This window comes from Sphaerodactylus townsendi, linkage group LG07 (assembly GCF_021028975.2).
Source record: "Sphaerodactylus townsendi isolate TG3544 linkage group LG07, MPM_Stown_v2.3, whole genome shotgun sequence".
Taxonomy (NCBI): domain Eukaryota; kingdom Metazoa; phylum Chordata; class Lepidosauria; order Squamata; family Sphaerodactylidae; genus Sphaerodactylus; species Sphaerodactylus townsendi.
The window spans coordinates 123,436,585-123,459,687 of NC_059431.1; the positions used below are offsets into that span (position 1 = coordinate 123,436,585).

At 49.3% G+C, this 23,103-nt stretch overlaps 1 protein-coding gene across 1 annotated transcript in view; it reads right to left on the reverse strand.

Moving 5' to 3' along the window:
- Positions 1-667: 667 nt before the first annotated feature.
- The window catches only part of TMEM39A (transmembrane protein 39A), a 40,895-nt gene continuing 18,459 nt past the window's right edge, over positions 668-23,103 (reverse strand). The window contains exons 2-9 of the mRNA XM_048502691.1: positions 18,105-18,298; positions 17,173-17,395; positions 14,031-14,114; positions 10,025-10,182; positions 7,001-7,349; positions 5,386-5,573; positions 1,816-1,936; positions 668-1,154 (exon numbers count right to left, since the gene is read on the reverse strand). Coding sequence (XP_048358648.1) covers positions 1,119-1,154; positions 1,816-1,936; positions 5,386-5,573; positions 7,001-7,349; positions 10,025-10,182; positions 14,031-14,114; positions 17,173-17,395; positions 18,105-18,217 — 1,272 coding nt within the window. The 5' untranslated portion in view covers positions 18,218-18,298 and the 3' untranslated portion in view covers positions 668-1,118. The remainder of the gene's footprint in view (positions 1,155-1,815; positions 1,937-5,385; positions 5,574-7,000; positions 7,350-10,024; positions 10,183-14,030; positions 14,115-17,172; positions 17,396-18,104; positions 18,299-23,103) is intronic.

The following is a 23,103-nucleotide window of genomic DNA, read 5'->3' on the forward strand; positions in this document are numbered from 1 at the left end:
ATCTCTGGAGTGAGCACAGCCTGTCCCTGTGTTCTGGCCCATATCAATGGCTGTGATCCTACAGCTGCTGGGTGGCTGCAAGCTGTAGACAAGGCATTGCTGACTGAGGGGGAAATGGGCACTCGTGCATCTGGGTGACACGTGGGAACAGGCAAACACGAGACCAGCTGCAGGCCAAGTTAAGCGATTCTGCCTCAGCAAAATAAATACTGAACATATTTCACCCTCTTGCACCCAGGCCTGGACATACAGCACTTTGGTTCTCAAAAGCGGCCTAGAACGAGGGTCCCCACCAAAGTGCCTCCGGCCGCCAGGGGGGCCGCCAAGTGTTTTTAGAAAGAGGGAGGGGCCAGGTGTGGTTTTTGCCCTGCAAGGCTTCTGATTGGCTGTGCAGATTTTTAAGAAGTTGCTTTGGCAGCAGCTGCCACCACAATACCTGGACCACGTAAGCGGAGGTGGCCATTTTCCGGCTGGCTTCTTCTCTTACAGCAGCCGTTTTGGGCTTACACCTACCCACTATATCAGAATTCCACAGGTGCCCACAGGTTGAAAAGGACTGGGACCCCTGGCCTGAAGAACTAGTTCCTGCATTCTCTAGCAGAAGAAGGGAGACCAGAGAACTCACTTTGGGTGTTCAAAGCAAATGGAGTAACCACACATACAGGGCTCTTGCTTGACATAGATATATGTAGAATAATACAGTATATACACAATGATTTCTTGATATAAAATAACACCTTGTTTATAAAGCGACATTTAATTGCCACTTGGCCCTTCCCCACCCCACAAAAAAACAGTAGTATACAAAATATAAAATATTTTTTAAATATAAACAGTTGCAAGGAAAAAAAATAGAACTGTATGAAAATAGCCTTCCGTCCCTCCAATGATTAATGGGCTTTTTTTAATGAGCTGTTGAGGAGGATCTGACGAATCACATACTGCCCAATACTAATCCCCGTCCCGCAGAAGTTTAAATAAGGCGGCGTAATAGTTGCAGAGAGAGAGGATCAGGAGCCATGGAGAGCGTGTGGTTTCCCATTTTTCAGCTGAGCCGCAGGGAGGGAACAGGAGCTGGTAGCAGACCAGCTGCCCTCGATGAGAGGATCCAGGAGGTTCTAGAAGTCGCAGCTAATGGGGCGGTGGAAGAGGAACTGTTGGAGGAAAGACAGCGCCTTAAGTTGGCGGAGACGGCCGCTCTTCTGCACAGATGGTGGCAACGGGACCACCAGCCCCCCCCTTCCCCCCCCCCCAACAGCAGTGCTGCAGGCACTTCTCCAGATAGGGATTAAACGTCCATGTCAGGCCTCCATGATACCACCCAGGTTTGGTGAAGTCACTGGGAAAGGGGTGCCTCAGGCAAGAGGGCCTGAAGGGCTGTTTGAAGGCCTTAAGACAGCTTTGCTCATCCAGAGGCACAAGGTTTCAGCCCCTTTGAGCACGCAGACATGCTGGAATCTCCACGGGGGAGTGACGTTTGCTGGACCAGCTTCTGTCTTGGCCGAAGCTCCTCTGGAGGGCTGGGGTGAGGCCAGGGAACAGACTGGAATAATGTGCCTCTAATAGGCCGACAGCACTCAGATGAGTCAAGTCCTGAGCCAGAGCCTGGAGAAGGGTCATGTGGCGGACCAGGGCCAATAGGCCAAAGCTCAGTCCACACAAACCTGAGGTCCTTTTGGTCAGTAAAGGCTCTCCTGGAGGAGGCTGTGTTCTCACTGGACAGACAAGATCGTGTCTTGGGAGCTGCTGCTGACCCAGTGAGAGGCTATGCTGGCTCCCAAGAGCCACCACCCATGCCAGCTTATGCACTTTCACGTAAGTGCAGGCTGGGGAGACATCTGAAGGCACTGCGACATTGTAAGGCCCAACCGCTTTGTACAGACATCGGCTGTGTCGCACCAGCACACCCTGAGGCCATATTGTGCTCTCTGACCAGCTGTAGTGGAAAGGGGGGAAAAGTCTGTTCAGACCACCAACGGAGAGCTGCCTCTTGGACTCTGCTCTCTGTGCCCCTTGTCTACAGAAGGGCAGGCAGGTAGCACCAGGAGCAGTGGAACCTTTTCCAGTCCATGGTGGCACTTCATCAATCTCACTTGAGAAAGCCTGGCACAACTTACGTTCATGACTTTATTTTAAGCATCAGGCCAGAATGGGTTTTGTTACCTGGGCTTTGCTAAGGGACCGATCTTTTAAAACCATTCTACAGCATGCTTCCAAGGCAAAAAAAAATATTAAATTCATTTTAAGCTTCTCAGTGATTTTTTGCTTAAATCTGTAATTTTTTTAGTATGCTTTGTGATGTTATTCTGTGAGCTGCTTCAGGTTGGTGCCCCGGGAGAGTCCGGCCAGCACCAGGTTGCTAAGGCAACACTGTTGGATGCATCGAGATGGTGTGCGGTTGTGGCTGGATATTCTGGCCAAGCCACTCACAGCTGGCACCAGGACAGTCCAGCATGGCTGCTCGTCCGAAGGGCTTGCCAGTCCAAAGATTCCACTAATAGGAGGGTCAGCTTGAAACCCTGTACAAGTGAGAGGATGTAGTTCTTTCCAAGTGGAATAAATTTCACAGGTGATTCAGTAACTAATAGAAAGTGAAAAACGGAAACAGAAGTTCCAGAGGACATGGAGTATTTAATCCTACAGGCATATCTGGGTCACAGTGATGGTGAACCTATGACACACGTCTCAAAGGTGACAACATACGGCACGCGGCGTTTTTAGGCGTACGCCAGCAATTGCAATAACACCGGCAACTATTCTCTCCCTGTTTGGAGCCATTTTTTTGTATGCAATTCAGTTGGCATTTCTTCATACAATCCGAAGCACCACACCTGATTGGACTGTATTTTTTTTTAAAAATGAATATGTTAAGAATTGTTTCTCTTTTGTTCAGCTAATAGTGGTGGTGGTGGTGGTGACACGCCGGCAGAGTCAAGTGAGGCATTTTCTGAATTTTTGACACACCGAGCTCAAAAGTTTGCTATCACTGGACTGTTCCATTCTTACTGAGTCCAGCTTTCAGAATGCACAATGATCTTTGTGGAAAGACTTCAAACGAAGTGAAACAAAAGGCTCTCTTTGTTATCAACTGTTACTCAGTATTCATTTTTATCTTTAGAGATTTTTTTTTAATTAGCTAAGCTGTGGTTATCCTTTGAGTGCTTGCTCCCTGGTGTACTCACTATATCCAAACCATTTTTACTCAGAAGTATATGCTGCTTGCTCTGAAATAGCCGGCTCAGGACAGCCCAATCTTGTTAGATCTCAGAAGCTAAGCAGGGTGGACTCTGGTTGGTGCTGGGTTGGGAGACCCCCCCAGGAGGTCTTAAGGCCACTACAAAGAGGCAGGCAAGGATACATCACCTCTGAACCATCTCTTGCCTTGAAAAACCCTACAGGGTTGCCATAGGTCAGCTGTGATTTGACGGGGAACTGATCCCCACTAGTTCCACTTCGGAATATGTTCAAAATTGCAGCTGCAGATTAGTGAAACTGAAACATTTTAATTCTGATAACAGCCAAGCATTTAACCAGACCACTGATCTTCCCTATAAAACAGCAGGCCCAGCATTAATTGGGGTGCTGTGTGGTTTCCGGGCTGTCTGGCCGTGTTCTAGCAGCATTCTCTCCTGACGTTTCACCTGATCCTCTGAAGATGCCAGCCACAGATGCAGGCGAAACGTCAGGAGAGAATGCTGCTAGAACACGGCCAGACAGCCCGGAAACCACACAGCACCCCAGTGATTCCGGCTGTGAAAGCCTTCGACAATACATCCAGCATTAATTGTTCGTCATTTGTCTACAGATCCCTGGACTGCACATTATCATCAAAGGCCTGGAGAGCCGTCCCATCATTAGATTCTAAAAGGGTTTAAAATCCTCGGTCATCAGCAGCAAATGCTTGTCTGTGGCTGTTTCCTAAAATTCTTTCAAAGATTCTAACCCCAACTCTCTCCACCCGTGGGATACAGAGGGGGCAGTTTCTGGCTTTGGATTTTACCTCTACGTTTAGCCATCACTACTACCTTGGAGCTGCCTGGGTCAGCCCTCTGTGGCATCCCATGAACAAAATCCATGGCAGCCAGCAGGTCAGTGTCATCGGAGCCTCTCCAAGCCCCGAGGCTGAAATCACTTTAACAATTTAGGAAATAATACTGAGCTAACAGTATGATATAAGAAGAAGGCCTAGACCAGTGGTGGTGAACCTCTAGCACTCCAGATGTTATGGACTACAATTCCCATCAGCCCCTGCCAGCATGGCCAATTGGCCATGCTAGCGAGAGCTGGTATCCATGAAGTATAATCCATGCCTGGAAGTGCCTGAAGAATAACCACCGAACGATGGCTCCGGTACATAAGACTCATGGGCCTGCTCCACAGTAAGGTATTACAGGGAATCCATCAAAGGCATAGAAAGGTTTGAGGTAGGGGGAAGGCAAATCTGGAAATATAGGAATAGTTGTGGTAATTCATTTAAGTCAGATGTAAAGCAGTCCTTGATAGCCAAACTGCCTAATTACTATGTGCGTGGACAAATACCACCCTGCTACAGAGGATCTGCTAGATTCGAGCCCAGTCGAGACCTAAGAGACCAACAAGATTACCGGCGTAAAAGCTTGGGACAGTCAAAGTTTATACTCTCAAAATCTTGAGATTGGAGGGAGAGGCCAGCCCAGGTGGAGAGGGCAGTCTTTGCTAGGCATCCAAACTCCAAGAGAAGGCATTCCACAGTGTAGGGGCCACTGTAGAGAAGGCCCTGTAGGGCCCTCCCCCCAGAGATTCGCCAGGTACCTACTCTCTTGGAGTTTTGATGCCTGGCAAAGCCCGCCCTCTTCACCTGGGCGTTTGGCTGACTCCCCCTACTGGGAGGGGGTCCCCGAGGTCTCTGTACCCCCCTCTCATTTTTGTGACTGAGTGGGGTGGATATATAAGATTTTAGATTGTTTAGGGAGGTTTAGGAGGGGGGATTTGTGATTTTACTACTGTCATATGAAACTTCAATGGTTTATCGTAACCCGCCCGGACACAGAGGTAAAGGGTTGGGAATCCATGTAAATAAATAAATTGCTACCAGATTCGAATCTGGCTGTACTGTTGCAGCCCAACGCAGCTGCCCTCTGAAACATTTGCAGTAAAGTGAAATTATCAACACCCACAGTGAAAAAAGTGCCTGTCAATACAACAACTGTGCGAGCGAGACACCCTATTTTGGGAAAATAATGTCAGAGATATCGCACTGTACTTTGCAAAGGAAAATGAGCAAATATGCAAATATACGCGTGTCTGTATTCTTCTTTCTTGGTGACGTAAGCACAGATCTATCGGATGCTTCTCCTCCCCACCCCTTTCCAAACCCGGACAGAGGTGCTCCAAGCGGACACTCACATGTGCTGGGGGGCGTTACTGTACGAGCCGTGCTCTAGCTTCTGCCATTTGCCCAGGTGGGCAGACGCTCTGTGCAGCAGGTCGCAATACTTGGGAGGAAGCAGCTGCGTGGTGAGCATGACGAAGGCATTGATCCACACCATGATTAGGTGCTCGCAGGACCAGCGCATGTCGTAGTACTGGGTGCTCTACAAGAAACCAGAGAGGGGGAATTAGTGGTGGCAGAGACAGCCCAGGGAGATCAGAAGAGAGTGCAACCGGCAGCTGTACCTTGACAGAGCCATCAGTGAACTGAAAGGCCAGTCGGACTTGGGGCACGGAGTAGCGTGCATCAGGGAACATCTGTATAACTTCCTCCTTCAGCATCTAACCCACAAGCCACTGAGCTCTTCCAAATATGCATGCACCTAAAGATGCCGCACAGAAGGCACGAGAAGGAGCCTCCTGATGTACTGTCAACAGCATTCACAGCTAGAATCAACTGGCAGTGGAGGGTTTGCTGGCCTGCATGGCCACGACCAGGTAGTTTTTACTCCACATCTTCAGAGACATCTCATGATAGGATGCGTTTCTCCCCAGGGCACAGTGTGGAGTGATGGTGAGGTGTTCAGTCCACCTCACAGGAGGGGGGAGGCATATTTGCATATGCCACATTTGCCTGTGACACGTGCAAATGAACCTCAGCCCCCCCCCCCCCCCCGTTGGACAAAACAACTCCACATGCAATCTGACTGTAACATGGCTCTGAAGATGCCAGGAATAGAGGCAGATGAAACAGCCCAGAAAACTGACAGCAGCTTGAACAGCCTGTTGCTGGCCACTGAGAGACCAGACTGGCTGCACGAGCCTCAGACCTCTCTGTCTCAGCCCTCAGTCAAAAACGGCTCAGAAAAAGACTTCAGAACGGATCCCAGTCATTGAGGACTTCAAATTTTAATTTCCCCGTTCTCTAAACGGATTCACTCACAGCTTTAGCGCTGAGAGCACCGGTCCCCACCCCGAGTCTCTAGCAAACCAGGACCGGACCTTGGCACCAAAGGATCTAGTTGCTTTGGAAAGAGGGTGGGGTGGAAAATAAGAGTAGTTTAGGGCGGGCACCAGGCGTACGGCAACACCTACTGACCAGAAAAACAAAAACAGTGTAGGACGGAATCGATATATCAAGGGGAAATCCAGCCCAAACAGTGGCTGTAAGTAAAGATATATGTGTCTGCTAACTTGTGTGTATTTACTATTAACAAAGAATATCCTTATAAACATCTGTAGTACAAATCATGGAGGTTCAAGGATATATTTTTTCTTACAGCCACTGTATAGTGTGTATGTAGAACACCTGGACCTCCATGATTGGAACTACAGATGTTTATAAGGATACTCTTTGTTAATATTAAATATACGAGAGTGAGTGCGCACCTGTGATATCTTCACTGTACTGTGGTTTGGGCTTGTTTCCCCCTCGATAAACCAATACCTGTCCGCCAGTCAGATGTAGCCAAGTGCTGCCACCCAGCTTGCCAAAGGGGAGGCAGAGAAAAGGGGAATCGGCCAGAAACCCAGTGTGCCAACCATCCAGGCAGGGGCAGCAACGACGGCAAAGGAGTCGGACCACAGCTACCTTCACAAAGCACAGCGGCAGAAACGCCACGTAGTAGGCACTGAAGAGGGAATTGAAGAGAACCTCCTTGATTCGGCGGTTGAAGTCGGCTTTTAGGCACTCAACCTCGTTGCGGATGAGGTCGGGGGACAAGGGGCAGCTGTGCGTCGGGATGGGCAGGGGGTTGTTGAATTGTTCTTTCAGGGACTCCCGCAGGAGGGAGAGAAAGTCTTTGGGCTTGACGAGGCTGCCGACCCCCGAGACGCCTGCGTCCACCAGCTGATCCTGCACCATATAGTCACAGTCTGGAGGAAGGGGCTGCGTTCTGCTCTCCTGGTGGAAGCAGCACAGCGGGACGTAGACGCCGAACCTGCGAGGGAGGGAGGCCAAACATGAAACCAAGAATGGATCCCGATCATTGCAAACCTGCAAACTGAGAAAAAGGCCTTTGAAGGGAGCTCTCTAGATGCCGGCCAGGTTTCTTTACACTCAAACCCTTCCTGCTGACCTGCTTCTGGGACATCGGCCCAATTTCTAGAGCCATGCAGGGAGGCTGAAACTAGAAAGAATCTGAACACAATGGTGGCAGCTTTGCCATAAGGAGGAGGAGTTTGGATTTATACCGCCCCTTTCTCCCCTGTAAGAAGACTCAAGGCGGCTTACAAACTCCTTTTCCCTTCCTCTCCCCACAACAGACACCTTGTGAAGTGGGTGGGTGGGGCTGACAGAGTTCTGGATGTACTGTGACTAGCCCAAAGTCACCCAGCAAGAATGTAGGAGTGGGGAAACAAACCCAGTTCACCAGATAAAAGTCTGTCACTCAGGTAGTGGAGTGGGGAATAAAACCTGGTTCTCCAGATTACAGTTCACCACTCTTAACCACCACACCAAGCTGGCTCTCAGCACCATCTGCTGGATGTCTCCTTTTCTAGCACTAACTCACCTTGATGCTTCCCCCCAACCATTCACCACCCTGTCAATATCAGAGTCCCCAACACGGTGCCCACAGAAACCACGGCACTGACACCTTTCCTAGGGCCCAGCAAATGTTTTCCTAAAGCAGGCAGGGAGAGGCCAGGCGCTTGCCCAGGAAGAGTTCTGATTGGCCGCTGGAAAGCGACTGGCTGTGCAGAATTTAAACTAGGTTGCTTTGGCAGCAGGTGTCTGCCACCACACAGGGTTCTTCACCCTGCGAATTTCAAGGATTTTTCAGGAGACTCTCCTGATGATGTCACCCAGGTTTGGTGAGGTTTGGTTTAGGAAATCCCAAAGGGAGTGCCCCCATTCCCCATTGTTTCCAATTGTTTCTAATAGGAGATGGGGGCTACACCTTTGAGGGTCCATAGTTTTGGACCCCCTGAACCAAACTTCACCAAACCTGGGTGGTATCATCAGTAGGGTCTCACGAAGATATTCTGAAATTTTGGTGCTGCTATCTTAATAATTGCACCCCTGACAGCAGGCACCCCCCAAATTTCCCCAGAATCTCATTTTAAATCCACCCCCTTCCTGCCAATGCTTGATTTCTTTCTTTTATTCTCTGAATGCCTAATAAAGGTTGTTATTATTATTATTATTAAATCCACCCCCTTAGGCATGGATTCAAAGGGAGAATCTGAGGCCCCCAGTTTAAAGCTGCAGCAGTCAGCTCCATTTCCTTTGGCGGAGATACTGCACGTGTGGCCTGCACACTGCCTCAAAATCCCAAAGGTTCCCACAGGCCCGAAAAGGTTGGTGGACCTCTGGCCTATATCATGCATTACAAGGAATGGACTGGGCATCTCCGTGCCCAAACAACTTGTTAAAAGGTTCTGGAGCACACACTGGACACACAGAGTGGCATCCATCATCTTAACTTCTTCCTCACCAGGGCCCTTCAAGCTGCACCTCTTCTGCACTGGCGTATTTAGAGTGGGGCCAGCCAGGGTGTGTACCCCAGGAACTATCTGCCTAGGGGCGTCCAGGCCACGCCTTCGCAAAGTAGGGAGCTGCGGCTGCTCAGAGGGTTCACGTTCAAATTAAATTAAAAAGCAATGGGTGGACAGAGGCCAAGTCTCCCGATACTTCTTAATGGCTGGCAGATCAGCCCACCAGAGAGCTGGTTACTCCTGCCTCATGGAAGTAGTGGTAGACCCAGCCACTGGAGAGCTGGTTCCAAGAGGAGGAAGACCTTTTGGGTGCGGGAGGGAGGGAGGGGCAGTTTCAGTGCTTGATGCTGGCACCATTTCCTGTAGATACACCCCTGCTCTTCTGCCCTGCCTTGCTGCTCAACAGAATTTGCTCCGGGCGACAACTGGAATTCCTAGAAGCTCTTAGGTCAATCCCTTCCCCAATACAGTCAGCACGACAACCTTCGTATCTTTCGGACCACATCTCCCCACACTGCCTGCAGAGGGCTCTTCGTTCCTCTGGTGGCAACCTCTTGGACTTCTGACTGGCTTTACCCAAAGCTAGGGCTTTCTCCGCCCCGTCTCCCTCCTGGCGGAACTCTTTACCAGCTGATGTCAGGGCCCTGAGGGATCATAATCAATTCCACAGGGCTTGTAAGGCTGAAATGTTCTGCCGGTCTTATCGGTGAAGCTGCCAAGGCTTCATTACATCTTGCTGGGGCCCTGAGTTTTTGATCTCCTGCCGCCGCTGTCCCCCCACCCCCCCAGTAGCAAGGACGGGGTGAATAATTATATGGGCTGTCCAAGAGTCCCTTAATATTTTTTTAGTTGCCATCTGTGAATGCCTTTAATGTTTTAACTATTTATATCAGTGGTTCTCAACCTTCCTAATGCCACGACCCTTTAATACAGTTCCTCATGTTGTGGTGACCCCAAACCTTAACATGTATCCATTTTACAGATGGAGAACACTGATGCAGAGAGTCTTAGGCGACCCCAAAGGGGTTGCAACCCCCAGATTGAGAACCACTGATTTATATGTTAAACTGGAAACTGTCTTATGATTAATGTTTTAGAATTATGTATGTAACCCGTGCTGAGCCTGGTATTAAATCTAACATATATATTTTAAACAACTGAAGGGTCTAGTACTTACGGGTAGCCGAGAAAGAGGAGGTTGAGGAAAGAGTGGCTGCGGAAGAGGTTGACCAGAGTCCAGCAGAGCACCCAGCCACACAGGGTGAGCAGCACCAGGCGTGCCAAAATCAGCGCCACGCAGTGGATCACAGAAGTCGCTCCTGCTTGCGAGGAGGCCTGCAAATCCAAACCCATCAGAGAACGGTCAGCCCTGCCGCCTTGCCTCCCAGTTTCTAGCAAGAAACAGCTCGTCTGTGTGGTTTCCGTGCGGGGCACGGGGCGGCTCTCAGGTGAGAGGGGAAGCCGGGCTTCTGTTCTGAAGGGGCAAGGTGAATTCAAGAGTTCAGTGCCACTTCCAATGAATACCAAAATTAGCCCTTTTCCCCAGTAGCTGTAAAGAGGAGGAGTTTGGATTTATACCCTGCCTTTCTCTTCTGTAAAGAAACTCAAGGTGGTCTACAAGCTCCTTTCCCTTCCTCTCCCCACAACTGACACCTTGTGAGGTCGGTGCGGCTGAGAGAGTTCTGTGACTGACTCAAGGTTAGCAAGCAGGGATGTAGGAGTGGGGAAGCAAATCCAGTTCACCAGAAAAGTGAATCAAACCTGCTTCCCCAGATTAGAATCCACCGCTCTTAACCACGGCGCCACACTGGCTCTGGTGAATGATGATGTGATGCAGCTGGGTTAGAGTCCAGAAGCACCTTAGAGGTTGAGAAGATTTTCGGGGTATGAGCTTTTAACAGTCAGAGCTCCCTTCATCAGATACCAGACTGAAGGACAGAAAGAATTTCTAACACCAGATCACATGGGGGATCTAAGTGCTGTGAGCCCTCTCTGTTGGTGCTGTTCCCACCTGATAACTTTGAGAAAGAAGGCTGGGAGAGCCCAAATTACACCAAACTTAATTTAGAGTTCAGAATATGATCTGGCTATTTCTAAAGAGAACCTAAGAACATAAGGAAGAGCCTGCTGGATCAGACCAGAGTCCATCTAGTCCAGCACTCTGCTACTCGCACTGGCCCACCAGGTGCCTTTGGGAGCTCACATGCAGGAAGTGAAAGCAACGGCCTTCTTCTGCTTCTGCTCCCGAGCACCTGGTCTGCTAAGGCATTTGCAATCTCAGATGTGAGGCTTTAAGAGCATAGTGGAAATTCTCTATTTAGAAATGATTGTCAGCCTTTAGGGATGGATTATCTCTACTAAGGAGTAAATGTAAATATTAATATTGGGATGATATATTTTCCCTTGTACAGTGGTACCTCGAAAATCGCCGATAATCCGTCCAGAGATTATCGGCGATTTCCAAAAAACGGGCGTATTCGAGGGGCCTTCCCGTTTAGCGCATCTTATAACAGCTGTTAAGCACACGCAGCGTTAAGCGGTAGTATTTGTGTATGCGCAATGGCATTTGCGTACCCATGGCGGCTGCCGAAAATTGAGGCGGCCGATGATTTTCGAGTGTGGAAATTGGTGCCTGGCAATCATCGATTATCGAGGGTGTCGATTTTCGAGGTACTACTGTATGTACAATTTAGCTAAGATGCATTAATAGACATTAAGATGCATTAATAGACACTTATATGCAATATAAGTGGGCTGTTTCCTAATCTATCAAAAATAGTGTGAGGTTTCAAGTGTCTATTTATCCCATAGGGGGTTTTAAAAAAGATATATATATGTGTATGTGTGTATTATATTCAATATGTTTATGTATTAGTAAGGATATCAAATTAGAATAGGTAAGTTTTGTCAGTATTAGGGAGAATACAGGACTAAGCATATAGACCAGTGATGGTTAACCTTTTTGAGACCGAGTGACCAAATTGCAACCCAAACCCTACTTATTTATTGCAAAGTGCCAACCCGGCAATTTAACCTGAATGCTGAGGTTTTGCTTTAGAAAAAACCGGTTGGCTCCCTCTTCCTCCACCCCACCCGCTCGAGCAGGGGCCAGCCTGCTCTAGCCTCCAGCAAGTCCCTTGCGCACTGATCTGTGCCTCTCTAGCATCTCTGCCTCCTCTGCGCCCCCCTCCCCTCGGGCAGAAGCCACAGGCACCAGGCCCGCCAGCCAAGTCCTCCCTGCTCACCGTGATGCGCGCATGTTGTGCTCAGTGGCCCAGGCCAGCCTAGATGTGTGTGTGGGGGGTGATTTTCCGCCCCCCACATGACAAACTCTGTGCGTGTGCCCACAGAGAGGGCTCTGAGTGCCACCTCTGGCACCCATGCCATAGGTTCGCCATCACTGATTTAGACCATTTTCATTGTTGGTGCATTTCCTGTTTCTGATTTGTGCATTGTAGAAACCCATTTATTGTAAGGCATAAGACAAATGCAAAAAAAATTCCATACTTCTGAGGAAGATTGTTGAAAAGCAGCTTGTTTACTGCTGTCATCGGAGCGTTCAATATATTATTATTATCACGACTGGAGACAATTACCGAGGAGAGTGGATATCAGAGAATGAGTTTACGATGATAGGAAGCCCCTTCACTTCTGACTCATTGGATTTATTCAATCATATCCCCCCTCAGACATCTCCTCTCCAAACTAAAGAGTCCCAAACGCTGCAGCCTCTCCTCATAAGGAAGGTGCTCCAGTCCCTCAATCATCCTCGTTGCCCTTCTCTGCACTTTTTCTCTCTCTTCAATATCCGTTTTGAGATGTGGTGACCAGAACTGAACACAGTACTCCAAGTGTGGTCGCCCCACGGCTTTATATAAGGGCATGACAATCTTTGCTGTTTTATTATTAATTCCTTTCCTAATTATCCCCAGTATGGAACTATCAACTAAGACGCCCAAATCCTTTTCCTGGTCTGTGACTGATAGCACTGACCCCTGTAGCGTGTATGTGAAATGTAGATTTTTTGCCCCTATGTGCATCACTTTACATTTTGCTGCACTGAACTCTGCATTTGCCATTTCTCAGCCCACTCACCTAATTTATCAAGGTCCGCTTGGAGCTCTTCGCAATCCATTGCGGTCCTCCCACCCTACATAATTTGGTATCATCTGCAAACTTGGCCACCACGCTCCTCACCCCTACTTCCAGGTCATTTATGAATAGGTTAAAGAGCACTGGTCCCAAAACGGATCCTTGGGGGACACCACTGAGGGCACTGGTGTGGGTAGGTATAAAATCTCCAAGGAAAAAAAGGGAAGCAGGCAGTTGACACCCTATCTGAGAAGGGGTATGTGGTTTGCAGAGGGACACACTCACACGTACCATTAAGCAAAAGAGCCACCCCACTGCTATGTGCGCAAACACAAACATTCACTCACAGAAGCTCTTGAGCCGAGGAATATCACCACCCAAGAGAGTTTAAACAAGGATCATAAGAAAGCAGCCATACTGCTCCGATACCTCCCCCTGCAATACGGAGGGGCTGCGTCTCTGTGGTAAGCAGAAGCCCCCAGGTCCAGTCCTTGTTGCCTGGAGTTATGAGGATCACGGAGGAGATGTTATGTGCTGGGGAGCCACCGTCAGTCTGAATGCGCAACTGACAGAGCGAACGCCTGATTCAAGAGAAGGCATCTTCATGCGTTCTTCACAGTGACTACCTTCCCACTTTCAAAAATGTCCCCAATACACAGGCACACGAACAGGGGCTGGATACAGGCCATCACACACCTGTCCAAGGCCTTACACACAGCAGACTTATGTTTGCTTGTTTTTAACTTTCAACGTTTTTCTTTGTATTTCCCTAGCTGTTAAAATAATTATTTTTTTAAAAAAAATAAGTGTGATTTATTCGCTTAAAGCCATTTGATGGCCCAGGAGTTCAAAAACCTTCCCAAAATAAAGACAAGGCCAAGCGTGATAATACTGTAAGACATTGGTCTGGACCTATGAGTTGCCTTTAAAAATGCACCATTTTAGTTTAGTCATAGCCTTAACTCTAAAAATCCCCACCACCCCAGAGGGCAGTGGCATGGGCAGTGGCATGGCCAGCGTCAGACTGTGGGAGGGTCAAGCATCACCTGCTGCAAACAAGACAAGATATGGACAAGCACGGAAAGGATTACCTCAGATATGAGGGCCCAGACCAGCCTCCGCGCCAGCATCACGGTAATAAATGCTGCCAGGTGGTAATCGATGAGGTGAAAGTTCTAAAAGAGGAAAGAAGAAGGGGTTCCCCCCCATCAGCGTAATGCAGGAGCTGCCAAACAGTCCCAAGGAAGCAACTATGAACCAAGTGTTTTACGACTGCTACTGGTAGTCTGGAAGCTTGACCCTACGTTACTGTATTAATTCTGACCACTGAGGAAGGTGGTCTTTAGGGTCAAAAAGTGTCTTTAGGGTCAAATAAGTGGCTTGTTGGACCCTTCTGTGTATTGTAAATGTGATTTTGTATGTATGAGGTAGGCTATTGTGGGTCTTATACAAGTTCAGATTATTATTATAATAAAAACATACGTTGTTTTGACATTGAGTATACTCTGTCCCACCAAAAGATCTCAGTGGAAATGTGAATTGATCTGCTGCCACTTCCTGGACCTCTTCCCTTGTAGAATGCTCCTGTTGGGTCCTAGTGCCTGCCCAAGCCAAACACCAAGTTGGCCTGGCCACAGCATTCCCATTCTGCATTGGTTAGACCTCACCTGGAATATTGTGTACAGTTCTGGGCACCGCAGTTTGGGAGGGATATTGACCGGCTGGAGCGGGTTCTGAGGAGGGCAACCAAAATGGTAAAGGGTCTGGAATCCATGCCCTATGAAGAGAGGCTTAGGGAGCTGGGGATGTTTAGTCTGGAGAAGCGAAGGTTAAGGGGTGACATGATAGCTATGTTTAAATATTTGAAGGGATGTCATGTCAAAGAGGGAGCAAGCTTGTTTTTTGCTGCCTCAGAGACTAGAACACGGAGTAATGGATTCAAGGTGAAGGAAAAGAGATTCCACCTAAACGTTAGGAAGAACTTCCTGACTCTCAGGGCTGTTCGACAATGGAATTCACTGCCTCGGAGAGTTGTGGAGTCTCATTCTTTGGAGGTTTTTAAACAGAGGCTGGATTAACATATGTCAGGAATGCTTTGGTTGTGTGTTCCTGCATTGCAGAGGGTTGGACTTGATGGCCCTTGTGGTGTCTTCCAACTCTGTGATTCTATGATTCTCCCACCCTGGCTCAAACACTAAGCCAGGCCAGCTGGACAGTGGGGGCAAGCCATGTTTCGCAAAAGCCTTTCCATTCCACTCCCCTCCCCCGCCCAATCACCAAGCTGGGCCCGCCCGTGCACTTCACCCCCTCACTTCACTGCTCGCTCATCTGCCTGCTCATAGTTGCTTGGGACTATTTTCTACTGCAGAAGCACGCACTTCCACTGCACCACTACTGACCACACTTTTATCTTTTGGTGTGACAGGGTAGAGTTGCCTATTTAGTGCCCCTTTGAACATTTTCTTGACCTTCTAGGTCAGGGGTCGAGGAACCACCTGCTGACTGCGGAAACATAGCGTCTTTAGAGCCTGTGGTGCGACTCCGCGCCCTTCCTGGAGCAGCGTGGGATTCATGCTCTCTGTAGAGACTGCCGCCGTGCCTTGCGATCGAGCCGGAGGAGAAAGCGACCTCAGCGCGCCGCCGCCCAGAAAGGCGGCATCCGTTGCCACCGTAGCCGCCCCCCCCCCGGCGGCCTCCGCTACGCGCCGCGCCACCCAAGAAAAAAGCGGCTCCGGCTCGCCGCCGCCACGAGAAAGCGGCCTCGCGCCACCACCACCCGGGCGGCCTCCAGCGCGCCACCGCCCAGAGCGACCTCGGCGCCACGCCCGCCCTTCACGCCCGGCTCAGCGAAGCTCCAGTGTTTTCGACTTCTGATGGCCAAGCCATCAAAAAATCCCCTCGTTGCCAACTCAGGAGGGCTGAGCTGGGGGGATTCTGAACTGTTCCGGGGATTTTTTGGTGACGGCTGGTGCTGGCTTTTCTCTTCAGAACGTGGAAAAGAAAAAGCCAGCACCAGCCCGTTAAGCCAAAAAATCCCGACACAGTCAAATCCCCAGCTCAGCCCTGGAGTTGGCAACGCAGGATTTTTTGATGGAGTTTAGCGGTCGAAGAAAGGGAGGAGCAAGGAGAAGGAGGGCAGCAGCAACCCGCAACAGCTGTCGGCGGTGAAAGTGGAAACCTGCCGAAGGTGGCCTCTGCACCATGCCCCGAAGCGGCCTCCCGCGCCTCCGTCCGCCACAGAAGTGGCGGGGAGGAAAGCGAATCCCGATGAAGCTCCATGAATTTTCTTTTCCGGGGAAAATGGGCCCAAATGGCTCTTTGAGTCTAAAAGGTTCCCGACCCCTGTTCTAGGTACTTAATTCTAGTTCTGTAGGGTTCGGTTCGTTCCCCTCTTTTGTTTGTGCAGAACCAGGAGACACCAACGCATGAAAGCTGACTCAGGAAGCTCAAGGGGGAATATGCGATGAAAAATACCTCCTAGCTGCTTTGGAAAATCCGGACAGTTTTTCTTAGCCTGATGTGAATTCAGGCTTCTTTCTAAACATTCCTTTCCTGAAAAAGGACCAGGTGCCTCTCTCCACGATCCACGACTGGCGCAGAGCTTTTTATTGTGTGTGTGTGTTTCTTGCATACGACTGCTTTAAAATTTTGTCATTCCAAAATGAGCCTCCTATGTGAATTTTAAATATTGAAATAACCATACCCGCATTCTTGGATAATCGTGGCTACAGGAAAACGTCCCCAAATTTGAATGCCTGTCTCAGAAAAATGTAAAGTGATAGTGTCCTGAAACACACCCAAACAATAACATTCTCTGTACATATATTTTTGTGTGGGAGGTATACCATGGTTCCAGGACAAATTAGCCCTTTATCTCGTCCAATAAAAGTGCACAGTCATTTGACCCGACTGGTTCCGGGGGATCAGGACCACACTCTTACTCTGCCCCTTCTTATTTGCAAATCTTTTGTGGAGGAACAATCAAGTACAGAAGAATTGGGTCGATCATTTGTACAGGATCAAAGTGCATGACGCTTGCAGTCATGTGTCAGCTACAATTCAGGGGGAGCAGGGAACATTGTACAGGTATAGACTGCAGCTGAGAACCCTTTGGTGATCGTTAAAGGCTACACAGTGGCCTTTCCATCACGGCTACAAAGATATGCTTGAAGACCACAGCATAAAAAGAACCTGTGAAAAGGAAAGAGAAGGCCTCCAAAGAGGACATCTCACCAGTGACGTGCAGGAGGCAGGGTGGTTGTATGGGTACCACCAGACTGTCTTGTAGATATTGATATATTGAATAAAAAGGGCCACCAGCAAGTAGATGAAAAACAGGAACTCGAAGAGAAGGTTCCCATCCACGGGCAGGTCTGGGACTCGGCAATGTCGCACCGGCTCAGGGGTTATCAAGGCAGTGATGGGAGGAGCGGACAAGCTGATTACGCTGCCATTCCTGTAATGGAGAAACGGTGGTGACCAAAGTGAGGGCCAAAGTGCTGAAGAGTCCCTCATGCAGTCATCATTCAATGCGTCACATTTAACATTCATGCGGGGCTTCAGAACGTTTCAACAGCTTCACATCTGTTATTTCAAGTGATCTTCACAACAACCCTGCAAAGTAGGCCGGTTTCACATACAGAGATTATGCTAAGTGAATGGATCACCCAGCAGGCTGTCTTCTGAATTCACAGCTAATTGTGCAAGGCAGAAAAGGAAGCGAGCCTCTTGGCACAGGTCAATTCGGTATGAATATGAAATTACTCAAAAGTGTATACAGAGATCACCTAACAAGGAAGAGTTAAGAGGGGTGGTTCAGTATTTGGGCCCTTTTGGTCTAGACTATCCCAACTGGTCTTCAGAAAGTTACTGCCCCTGAAGATGGTGGTTCTCTTTTATCACCGTGGCTAACAGCTGCCAACAGCCCCGTCTCGTCACAGATCTATCTAATGGCCTTCTAAAGCCAACCAAAATTGGCAGCTACCACTATATTTGGCAGCAGGGAATTCCCCAAGTTAATGACTGGGTGAGGAAGCGTCTCCTTTCGTCCACTTGGAACCTCCTGGCTACCGACTGCTTCTGAGCCCCGGCTGCATCTATTCTCAACAGACGGATGAAGCCAGGAATGCCAGGTTTCAGCCCACAAACCCAAGTCTCAGCTTTACCTGTTTCTCAGACCAGTACCGTTGCCACAGTTCCCGCCCACCAGCGTCTGCAGAGACGGCAAAGCAGAACGGCTTAGCTGTTGCCGGCTGGGTCCCCTCCTTCCACCGGGCATGTCCAGGGACCGACCCACTTCTTCTGCCTCTGGCAAGTTTTGCCCAGAGACCTAGATAAGTACCCCAAAGACTTCCCAGCTCTGAAAGAGAAAAGAGGTGGGGGAAACGGATGGTGGTTGAAGAGCGTTGTGCCTGGGGCCCCTGCTGAGGAGAAGCAAAGAATTAAAGACCACAGTTATCAGCCAGCCTGGAAGTTGTCTGGAAGTTGCCGCTTCGGAGGTGGGCGGCTCCTTCCTCCTCGCTCTATTTTTATTTAGTAAAACATTTATATCCCACCTTTCCTCGTGGTTCAAGATAGCTCGCAAGAACAGTTAAAAACACTTCCAGTTAAAATCAAAAATCAAATAACAAAAACCCTAAATCTGGGTGTTTTGTGTTTTCCAGGCTGTGTGACCGTGGTCTGGTAGCTTTTGCTCCTAGGAGACCAGACCATGGCCACACACCCGGGAAACTCAAAACACCCAGTTGATAGTGGCTGTGAAAGCCTCTGGCAATATGTTGAACCCCAAACCCCAAAGATGCCTGCCAGTTCGCCAGACCAGAGTCCACTACTCTTAACCTCAGTCTACACCCGTGGTGGCGAACCTTTGGCACTCCAGATGTTATGGACTACAATTCCCATCAGCTGATGGGAATTGTTTTTTCTCCAGGCCCACTGGCAACCCAAGCAGTCTCCCTTGGCCAGGCAGAGATAAGTGTGCAGGCCAGACGTATATTGGAGATATAGAAACTTCCTGGCCAAGATGTTGAACATTTAAGTGTTCCATTCTGACGGGCAGGGGTCCCCAAACTTTTAAACAGGGGGGGCCAGCTTCACTGCTGTCCCTCAGGGACTGTTGGAGGGGTCGGACTAAAAAAAACCTATGAAGACAAAATTCCTATGCACAAATGATTGTAAAATGTTTGATTTCACCTTTCAGCCTTTCTGTCATGGTCTATTTTTAGAACAGTGACCAAAGTATGTCAAGTACAGGGTGGGCTCCAAATATTGTTGGGGAGGCTGAGGAATACCTTCCCCTGTAAAAAAAAAGCAGTGGATTCAGTGCCCTGTTCACTCAAGCAGTGCAGAGTGGGTAGACGGCAGGTGTGTTTTGGGGGAGGCTTGCAACATCTGTTGCCCCAGCCTCGAGTAGATAGAAAAGCTTGCCCCGACTGGGGCCTTCAACAGTGATCACCATGTCCTGCTCAAAAGCACATTGTGTTCTCATTCCCCCACCCTCGAAGCCTCCAGGGTCCGTCCTGGGCATCCAGGGACAGGAAATCCACACCCGCTTTGCTTCCCTCCCCGCCGACTGAAGAGGAGTCGCCCTCTTCGCTCCCCCAATCCTTCTTCGTGCTGAGGTGGGTGGGGCCCTGGCTTGAGCCCTTTAGCAGCCCGAGAGAGGCTGATTCCTCCTCTCCCTCGAGCCCCCACTGCACGTGAATGGAGCCATCGCCACCATGCCTGGCGGGCCGGATAAATGCCTTCAAGGGGCCACATTTGGCCCCCGGGCCGTAGTTTGGGGACCCCTGCATTACGGTCTTGGCACTAGGTGGGTGCCACTATGTGCGGCTGATAATGTACGGAGTCCTATATATTAAAAGGTTTTGGTCCTCGTAATTCCAAATGGTGATGCCTAGTAGGGAAGAAGAGAAGTTTTGATCTGTACCCCGATTCTCTTCTGTAAGAAAGTGGCTTGCCACCTCCTTCCCTCTCTCTCCCCACAACAGACACCTTGTGAGATAGGTAGGGCTGAGAGAGTTCTGAGAGAACTGGGACTGGCCCAAGAGCACCCGGCAGGCTTCATGTGGAGGAGTGGGGAAACAAATCCAGTTCACCAGAACCATTTGAGTCAGGCTTCAGACCTAGTAATGGGACAGACAGTACTAGCCACACTGGGGATCCATCTCCAATTACAAATGAATAAGGGTGTAAACTCTTGACTGATTGTGTTAGATCTAGCAGCAGCTGTACTAGACTGTAGATCACTACATTTCAAATGCCATTTGGAGAAGGAGTCTGGGATTACAGGCACTCCAGAGTCTTTTTGTCTGACAGGAAAATTTTCACCAGAGATACAGAAACAACTCAACGGATTCCTCTTGGTGGCATGCCCTTGCGGTTCAGCTCCATCCCATAGGATTAATGTATTGATTCGTTAAGCAAGATAATATAAAACTTCAGCTAGTGCCCTTCTTTCTAGGGTTAGTCAAATTAGGTCAAAATGATCCATTGTGCCACAGCCTTTAGACTAGAATACTCCAAGGTGCTTTACACAGGGTTGCCCTTGAAGACAGTTCAGGTGCTTCAACTAGTGCATAATGCAGCAGACTGTTCACTAGGGTAAGAAGATTGAGAATATTAACATCAGAACTGGACCTAATATCCCAACTCCCCGTGTGTTTCTCGGTTCAACTCAAGGTGCTACTAGCTGTTCCCCCTACAGCCCGCATATTGGAAGGACCTGGACTGTCCTGGTACAGACGTAGCAGTCCTCGTCATGTCCTGCCCTTGATATTGGAGCACCCTCCTCTACATCCGATCTGTTCCTTTTTTAACCTTCCAGAAATTGTAAATCCTGCCTGATCCGGAGGCGTTACACATACAATTGCATAATAAACACAATAAAACTATTAGAGAAGAGTTTTGGATTTATATCCCCTCTTTCTCTCCTGCAGGAGACTCAAAGTGGCTTACAATCTCCTTGCCCTTCCCCCCTCACAACAAACACCCTGTGAGGTGGGTGGGGCTGAGAGAGCTCCGAGAAGCTGTGACTAGCCCAAGGTCACCCAGCTGGCGTGTGTGGGAGTGTATAGGTTAATCTGAATTCCCCAGATAAGTCTCCACAACTCAAGCGGCAGAGCTGGGAATCAAACCCGGTTCCTCCAGATCAGAGTGCACCTGCTCTTAGCCATTGCTCTTAGCCACTACGCCACTGCTGCTCCATTACTACTCACTATGTATCTAAAATTTAAATACTTCCTAAAATAAGATGGCGAAAGCATCCAGCTTCCTTGAACTCTGATAATTCTTAAAAAAGAAGGGAGGGATAAAATAAAACCTCTTGCTTAATAGAGTGACTTGGCCACGGGGGGAGGAAAGGGGGATTCATAAGATTTCTTTCCACCCTATTTTCTCAGGCACTGTTTATTGTATTTACTTCATTTATACCCTGACTACTTTCATTTCAATGGCTTACATAGTTTTCCTCTCCTCCATTTTATCCACACAAAAACCATGCCTGGCAGGTTGGCAGAGTACGTGACCAGCCCAGTCACCTTTTTCTAAAAAAAATTTATTGTATCATTTGAATATTCCATTTTATATTAATAAAAGTGAGATATGGTGAAGCTCGCTCTCTGTCTGACCTACAGCCTATCCCAAAGAATGCAGGTAGTGGGACAGGGATTAATTACTCTGCTCCTAGGCTGCTGTTGATTAACGCGAGGTCAATTAATAACAAATATGCTACTCTCCGAGAATATCTCGGAGATCAAGCTGCTGACCTCGTGTGTGTCACGGAGACCTGGGTGAGAGAGAGCGAAACAGTTGCCCTCAACAATCTCACTCCAAGGGGTACCGTGGCAGTCCAGCACAAGTCTTTCGGACACAGGGCCGGGGGGGTGGCGTGTGATGCCTCATCCGAGATACTATAGCCTTCAGGGCGTCCCCTGTCCCAAAGTAGATTGATGGCATGTGAGTGTCTAGGCCTTCATTGGGACTACCAGAGAGAAGCTGGCTATCCTGCTTCAGTGTACCGGTCACCCTAAGCGCATCGGCGGATAGCCTCTGTCACGGCTTCTGGAGGTGCGCTCTCTGAGGTGGGCGCTGGAGCACCCTCGGCTTAATTGTGTTGGGTGACTTCCAAGCGTCCATGTTGATTCGGGCCTCCTGCGTCAGTGGCAGCCTGATCTGAGTGTCATCCATGGCTGCATCGCTAGGCCTCTCTCTTATAAATACTGGTGTCCCCTACTCATCCAAGGAGGGCCACACTCTGGACCTAGTCTTCGCGGCGAGGTGTGCATGTGGTCTTTATCCTCTCTGTAGAAAGAGTGCGTGGTCTGACCACTATGTCCTGAAGGCTCGGATTGATGCTCCTATGCCCCTCGGGCTCGTAGGAATTGACGGGCACATTTTAATAGCCCTCCCGCGGAGACTAATGGAACCAGAGCGGTTCCAAAATGCTCTTGACTGGAACTCCCTGCCCACTGGCGCTACTCTAAGATGTGAGCTGGTAGAGAGCTGGGACACCAGGCTCTCTGAAGCCATCGACGGTATCGCTCAAAGCGTCCTCTCCGTACCAAGCATCAACCCGGCTCGCCCTTGGGTACACCGAGAAGCTGAGGGTTAGATGAAAGGGAACTGAGAGACGGCTTGAGCGAGGGTACGGCGGGTACTTGATCGAGGGTCAAGACGCACTCCCTATCGATCGTTTATGAAGTCCTATGAGAGTGCTGTGAAGGAGACAAAGCCGGGCATACTTTGCTTCCGCTATTGAATCCTGCTAGTTCGCCCAGCACAATTGTTTCTATGTGTAATTCCGGACACTGGCTTGACCTCTTCGATAGGTCCAAAAGAGACTGATTTGGCATTAGGCTGTGAGGCTTTTGCGAACTGCTTCACACACAAAGTCCTGACCCTCCGCCAATCCCTCCCTGTCACTATTGATAACGGTTGCATGTGAACTAGAGGCCCCTTGGGCCATCTTTGGAGTCACTTTCTTGGACCAACTTCGAAGCTTACTTGACCCAACGAATGTTGACAGGATCCCTGGATGCTGTCACGATCTACCACTTGTCCCTTTTGACCCGTGCCCTTCCCTGGTTGGGTGAAATGCCCGGCGGGGGGGGAGGAGCTTCGGAAGCCACCTGTTGGATATAGTCCAACTGCTCCCTTTGAGCAAGG